This window comes from Montipora foliosa, chromosome 3 (assembly GCF_036669935.1).
Source record: "Montipora foliosa isolate CH-2021 chromosome 3, ASM3666993v2, whole genome shotgun sequence".
NCBI classification, from domain to species: Eukaryota; Metazoa; Cnidaria; class Anthozoa; order Scleractinia; family Acroporidae; genus Montipora; species Montipora foliosa.
This window is the reverse complement of record NC_090871.1, coordinates 41057048-41064547: the sequence shown is the minus strand read 5'-3', so window position 1 is coordinate 41064547 and position 7500 is coordinate 41057048. Positions and strand designations below refer to the sequence as shown.

The 7500-nt window shown below is 36.1% G+C and overlaps 1 protein-coding gene across 2 annotated transcripts in view; it reads left to right on the top strand.

The window, feature by feature from the left end:
* Positions 1 to 6642: 6642 nt before the first annotated feature.
* LOC137994831 (zinc metalloproteinase nas-15-like) overlaps positions 6643 to 7500 on the top strand; it is an 18144-nt gene continuing 17286 nt past the window's right edge. For both annotated transcript variants that reach the window (XM_068840423.1, XM_068840424.1), the window contains exon 1: positions 6643 to 6787. In XM_068840423.1, coding sequence (XP_068696524.1) covers positions 6724 to 6787 — 64 coding nt within the window. In that variant the 5' untranslated portion in view covers positions 6643 to 6723. The remainder of the gene's footprint in view (positions 6788 to 7500) is intronic.

Below are 7500 nucleotides of genomic sequence, written 5' to 3'. Positions count from 1 at the left end.
AATATTTAGAGATGAAGTAAAATCAGAATTTAAATGTCTTGAGCCGATTGAACCACTAAAAATAGGCGATTTTCATGCTGGCGTCCTTTGACTACAACCAGCAAAATATGTCACTATTCCTCTTCTCGTGTCCATACGGACAATTCTTATCTAAAACCCTCTGTGGTTTAAAATTTAAAAAAAATAATAAAGGAGAAACATAATGAATTATCGTAGTTGTAGTCAGATGAGACAAAAATCTATGGGTAATGGATAAAAAGATTTGGAAAATTTAGGAACGAATATCAGTAAATATCGAGCATTGAGAAAAATATCGATTTATTTCAATTTTTCTCCGCTTTTTTTATGCTAATTCTTGCACAATTTTATAAAAAAAAACCCTCACTCCATTTGACCAGGGTAGAAGACCCGAATGAAAACCAGCGGTAAAGCTGATGTGGCTAAGCTTCCAATCCAAATGTTGTAACTTATTTATAAAGAGGCGATAGCGATAGCTGTTTTTTTCCAGCAAAGGTTGCAGATCTTATCCACTTCAAATTTTATTTCGGGACACAGTGTTTTATCTCTTCTAGTGTTGGACCCAATTCAAATAGCCCACTTTCGATATATTAAAATTCAATACTAAACAAAAGGCATCATCTCGAGGCTCTGGGGAATAAATATAAGGATTTGTATGAGTTTATTCCCCAGAGCCTCGAGATGATGCTTTTTGTTTAGGACTGAATTTTAATATATCGAAAGTGGTCTATTGTGGTCACATTACGTAATGAGACTTCCAAAACCCCGTTAACAAGCCATTTACAATCTACATGTTTCAACCTGATTTTTTTCGTTGTTTTAATTAAAATGGGACTGATCTGTTCAGGCTAAGAAATAATCTTTGCTGTCGACAACGGTAAACAACTTTAATGATCTGACGAAATCTGCTAGTACACGCTTCGCATAATGACTACGATTCCTCGAACGAAAAGCACATGTTCTGGTACCCCATAATATTAACACAACAAATGTCCCCAGTAGGGTGGCCACATTACAAGTCTAGTCTCACAGGGGGTCGTGACGTTCTTCCACAGCGGGTCCTGACCCGAACAGGGACGGTCTTGTTACAAAGATGAACCCATCCAATATTTTGGGTCCTTTAAAGTATTTAAAGATGTTTTAAGGTGCAGTCCCACAAACTGACATGATATCAGTGTTCATCATTTGTGCCAGATTGCAATCTGCTGTTTTGCCTGATATCACTACCAGATCAGTTATGAGTGCTACATATGATCAATGAGTCATCATATCAGTGGCGGCAACAAGTTGAAAATTACTATGTATATCAAATTTGTATACAAAAATAGTATAAGAGGGAAGTGGAGCTTGAAAAACGTGAGTTTATCTGGAGAAGTATCAGCTTATCCAGTGTTATATAAATATATTTAGTAACAGTCCTTCCGCCAAATGATAAGTTTTTCTTCAAAACCTGGAGCCATAGATATTGAAAGCCCTCAAATGTCCTACTCGACAATAATAAAATTATAACGTCATTATCCATGTTCTCTTGCTTTGTTTTTTCTTTATTGTATCAGTTTGGGCTGCCCAACCCCAGATAAAATAAAACGATATACTGAAAATACTTTCTATAGTTGATATTGGCCCAAAGCTAATTTTGAGAAGAGCATCAAGAACTTACTTCAAAACTGAAACAGCTGCTATGAGTAGCTAAAAAATTATTGTCGCTAGCTAAAAATTAACGAAATTGGACATTCATTCATAAACCGAATTCTTTGCAATTTTTTGGTTAATCCCCAGTGAGGTTCGTGTGTTTTGTTTTAAATCTTGTTTAATTACATCTGAATGCGTTTTGCATTTTTGCTGAAGAAGGTTGCAGTATCTTAACCGCAAACTGCCATTCTATAAATTTCTAGTCATTGACAACAAAGTTTTAGTCTTAAATATCACCCTGACTACAACACTAGTGGTATTTTAGCAGCTAGTATTTGCTTAATAAAGAGTTTTGATGCTTTGGGGACTTGTCCTCCAATTGTCTAATACAACCCCCTAGCTATAGCCACATTCTGCACGATAAACTCAATTAAGGTTAATCGTTAGTTGGTGTGCTTTCAGTAGCATACTGGTAGTAATGATTCCAAGTTCGAGTGAGGCCTAAAACTACTGTGAAGTTTTTATACCCAATTATTCCATCAGAGATCAACCCGAGTATAAGGTCAGAGAAAAACTTGGTGTATGGTGGAATTTGGACCCACGACCTTCGGATTTTGATCACCGTTGCTCTACCGACTGGGCTACAAGGCCACAACGGGAGCATCCCGTGGGTATATGCGATGTTATTCACAAAGAACAATTGGGCCGAATTAACTCCTTTTATCTACGCACCCCTTTTTGCAAAACATCAACTTTTCAGGCCTCGTACTCTGACAGAATAGTTAAACTGTCCAACTATGTTTGTAAGCTAGCACCCCCAACCATTTTTTCCTCGCCTACTGCATGCCTTTCAACTTTTTGCTCGCAAATTAATGAACACTCACCTGTCGCGAGTATATGAAATCAATTACCCCTGCACGTGGACAGTAGTCCCTATGTGCTCATGCCACTCGTAATTTATTTTATTTGTTGTACAAATGTTTTCTTCTTATTTTATTTTATTTTATTTTAACCTAGGTTTTAATCTAGGGGCGGTGCCTCGCATGAGACGTTAGTCCCGTTGCACCTACCCCTGTTGGGTTTTGCTTTTTTTTTCATTTTTTTTTTTCATGTGTTGTATTATATATTTATATTACATATTACAAAAAGAATACCCAATAAAGCTGTTAAAAAAAATTAATAAAACTTCCAGCCTTTCGAGACTTTTCAGTATTTTCAGGAAGTGCAAAAATAAGTGGGACTGCCTTATGTTTGAGATGCTGTTCATAAGGGACGTAAAGCCTACCTTAACCAAACAAAAAGACTCCATTAGCTCAAAGCTCGTTTGAAATAGTTAGTTTATATCACTTCCCTTCATGTTTTTATCGTTTCTACTTTCACTTTTTTCTTATTAATCAGCATAGTTTTTCCCTAGTGTATTTTAAGAACAATGTGTGTATTCTTACTTTGCATGTATATATTAGCTCCTTTCATTCCACTCAACTTTATATCTTGATAATGGTGTCACGTCGACATCGAAAAGTCGATTTTATAGTGTTAATTTTTATAACCATAGTTTTTAAGACCAAACTTGTTGTTTAAAAAAACTAGTTTAGCGATAAATCTTTAACCGTATTGGTTCCCCTCTTGCTTAAAGTGGAACTATGATCAAAAAATCATTTCCTTTTTTTCTTCAGATTTTGAAAGCGTGTTCGCTTAACACCTAACTGGCAAAATTTTGAGCTTTGAAATTTATCCAAAGGCTGTTTATTTTGAGTGTAAGTTTTGGATTTCACGGTCCGCCATTACTCACGTTCAAAACTGGCTGATTGGACCTCAGAGGGTTGGATCTAGAGAAAGTGACGTCATTTACTCACTAGCTTAAAATTTCAGCGTGCAAACGCAATTATCATATATGCAAAACACGGGTTTAAAAGTCTGAAAGCCCGAAACTCCCGTGCTGCATATTAATTCAGCCGCGTACACACGCATCGCATTCTTAAACTAGTGAGTCTTTGACGTCATTTTCTCCTCGACCCAGCTCTCTGAAGATTTTAAAGTTAGTAATGGCGGATCAATAAATAAGAAACTTCCAGTTCAAATAAACAGGTGTCTTTTTAAAATCAGAACTTAAAACTTGAGTCAGTTAGTGTTTAGTTAACATAGTTTTGAAATCCAAAGAAAAAAAAGAATTGTTGTTTTGGTCGTAGTACCACTTTAACTGAAAAAAAAGTCTAAACAAAAACACACTCAAAGCAACTCAGCACTCTGTCCTGCAATTAATTAAGCTAGTATTTTGATTGTTAAACTTAAGCAGACACTTCAGACTTACCGTCAGGATTTTCTGATGCTCCAAACACCGCTGTAACCAGAAGCAGTACCCCAAGCCGCTTCATTTTCCTTCCCGACTCTGTAAACTTTATGTCGCTGTGGAACAAAGCTATCAACTGCTGAACTGAAGGAAAAGTCTCGAATTTTATTGAGCTTTATTGAGTCGAGTCGGCGATTTAAAGACCGTTTGCAGCCGATAAAAGATGAAACGTGGGAAATAAATAAAATCTTCTGTAACAGTCAAGCAATATTTCAGGTTAAGGTTAAGTGTAGCACTCTATTTAATATCAAAAGAAAGAGACCGTGTTTCACCATATTTCCAAATGCGAAAGAGAAAGTTAAAAAAAAAAAAGAAGGCGCGTACCGGAGTATTTTTGACGCACTTCGAAGTGTTTGTGATGAAACAATGTCTCGAGTACTTGGTATATCTCCTCAATCGAAACTCAAAGTAAGGAGACATATAAGGTGAATTTTAGGAAATAAAATGTGAAACAAATCTAAACTAATTAAGCCTGAGATATAAGGCCATCGTCGTCGTCATGATTGTCTGCTTTCCGGTGATGAATTATGATGAGTTTTAGAAGGTATGTTCATTGTACACTTGTTTGCCGCCCTCTTCAATGTAATTAACCGAATTTATATATCACTTGAGAAAAAGAAATACAGCAACAACTGGACATGTTTCTACTAGATTGAAATCGATCGAACATTGACGTTACATGCATGAATATAACTAGTCAACAGATGTGGAGTCTAAGTACCAAACCTTACAGTAGTGTTGGGCCTCACTCGAACTTGCAATCATGACTATCAATTAAGGTTGTTCAAAACAGTTTCCAGCAGTTAGATTTTGATGGATCATTATAACGACCCATTACCACTTGATGCAACAGTCATGGTTTAAAAAAAAAAACTGTCCAATCATTGGCGAACACTTTGTTATCAAATTTTCAACACTTTAAGGTGGCTCGCAACTCTATGTACAGAATTTCTAAAACTTTACCGAAAGTTGCGTTTTAATCATGCTTATCAAAATTTGATAATATAAAAGATTCCCCCTTACCGTGTCTGAATTATAAGCCCCTAAAGCTGTACTTAAGGGTGTTTTTAGCAGGTCATAATGTTGCTATGACAACTAATTGCGTCACGAAAATGATCAAAGACGCATCAATATCTAAGTGCTTAAAACTATTTTTGATGCATTGTAAGTTGAACCTTTAGCGACCGACTCCACGAAGTTTTCAAGCATCCCCAAAGAACTCACCAAAGGTTGGGTGGAGTTTGAAGTCGAATTTTCAGTCTTTCCTCCTCTGACAAAATACTTCACATTATCTTTCAGTCAACAAACTAGGACATAAATCTTTGCTCCACAACAACACAGATCTCTAGTCACAATAGGACAGTGCGTGTTTTTGTCAAAACACGCATTGAATAGTTTGGCTTTCAATATCGGCAATAGACTGGCTTCCACAAGAACAATATTTGTATAGTTCAGTTAATAGACACAGAATGGAATACGTACGGACTGTGTTTTTGAAACTGTTCTTCAACATTTGTTTAAAAAAATAAAAAATATATATGTTTTCGGTTTGCGCCCGATTCTTTTAAAAACATTTCTGGTCGACAAACTAACGTTACGAAAAATGTTTAGTGGAACAAATGAAAGAGCTTTGATGCGCTAACTAAACGTCAAAATAGAAGGCAGACGTTTGTCAGGTGACAATGTCGATCTTTATGCCTTGAGCATAAAAAAAACCATTGATGATTTTTGACAGGAACCAGTGGGAATATTGATATACTTAAAGTTGTTAAAGCGGTTAAGCTGCGGCACACGAAGTCTCCTGTATCACAAATATTTCAGGGGATTGGCTCAACAACACGACCGTATTAGGAATGACGAGTCCAAAGACATAAGTGTAGGAGGCTGCGGGTCAGACCCATTGCGCAATATATCGTCGGCTCTCTTTAAGGGCGTTCAGCAACGCATTTGCAAAGCCGAGGATACTGCTTCAGTCAAATACACATGTATATTTTATCAGACAATTTTGCTATCCTTTCAGGTGGTACTTAGACTCCACACTGATCTGTTGACTAGTTATATTCATGCATGTAACGTCAATGTTCGATCGATTTCAATCTAGTAGAAACATGTCCAGTTGTTGCTGTATTTCTTTTTCCCACGTGATATATAATTCGGTTAATTACATTGAAGAGGGCGGCGAATAAGTGTACAATGAATATACCTTCTAAAACTCATCATAATTCATCACCGGAAAGCAGAAAATCATGACGGCGACGATGGCCTTATATCTCAGGCTTTATTAGTTTAGATTTGTTTCAAATTTTATTTCCTCAAATTCACCTTATATGTCTCCTTACTTTGAGTTTCGATTGAGGAGATATACCAAGCACTCGAGACATTGTTTCATCACAAACACTTCGAAGCTCGTCGAAAATACTCCGGTACGCGCCTTTTTTTTTTAACTTTCTCTTCCGCATTTGGATATATGGTTAAACACGGTCGCTTCTTTTTGATATTATGATAGAATGCTAATTTAACCTTAACCTGAAATATTGCTTGACTGTTACAGAAGATTTTATTTATTTCCCACGTTTCAGTTTTTTATTGGCTGCAAACGATCTTTTAAATCGCCGACTCGACTCAATAAAGCTCAATAAAATTCGAGACTTTTCCTTCTGTCAGTTCATCAGTTGATAGCTTCGTTCCACAGCGACACAAAGTTTGCAGAGTCGGGAAGGAAAATGAAGTGGCTTGGGGTACTGCTTCTGGTTACAGCGGTGTTTGGAGCATCAGAAAATCCTGACGGTAAGTCTGAAGTGTCTGTTTAAGTTTAACAATTAAAATACTAGCTTAATTAATTTCAGGGTGAGAGTGCTGAGTTTGCTTTGAGTGTGCTTTTGCTTCAGTTAAGCAAGAGGGGAACCAATACGGTTAAAGATTTATCACTAAGCTAGTTTCTTTAACAAGAATTTTGGTTTTAAAAACTTTGGTTATAACAATTAACGCTATAAAATCGACGTTTCGATGTCATTCCACTCAACCTTATATCTTGATAATGATCAAGATATAAGGTTGAGTGGAATGAAAGGAGCTAATATCTGCATGCAAAATAAGAATACACACATTGTTCTTAAAATACACTATGGAAAAACTGTGCTTATTAATAAGAAAAATGAAAGTAGAAACATCAAAATCACGAAGCGAAGCGATATAAACTAAATATTTTAAAACAGCTTTGAGCTAATGGAGTCTTTTGGTTTGGTTAAGGTAGGCTTTACGTCCCTTATGAACAGCATCTCAAACATAAGGCAGTCCCACTTATTTTTGCATTTCCTGAAAATACTGAAAAGTCTCGAAAGGCTGGGAATTTTATTTGTTTGTTTTTAAACAGCTTTATTGGGTATTCTTTTTGTAATATGTAATATAAATATTACAACACATATGTAATATAAAACACAACACATGAAAAAAAAAAATGAAAAGAAAAAAACAAAACCCAACAGGGGTAGGTGCATCGG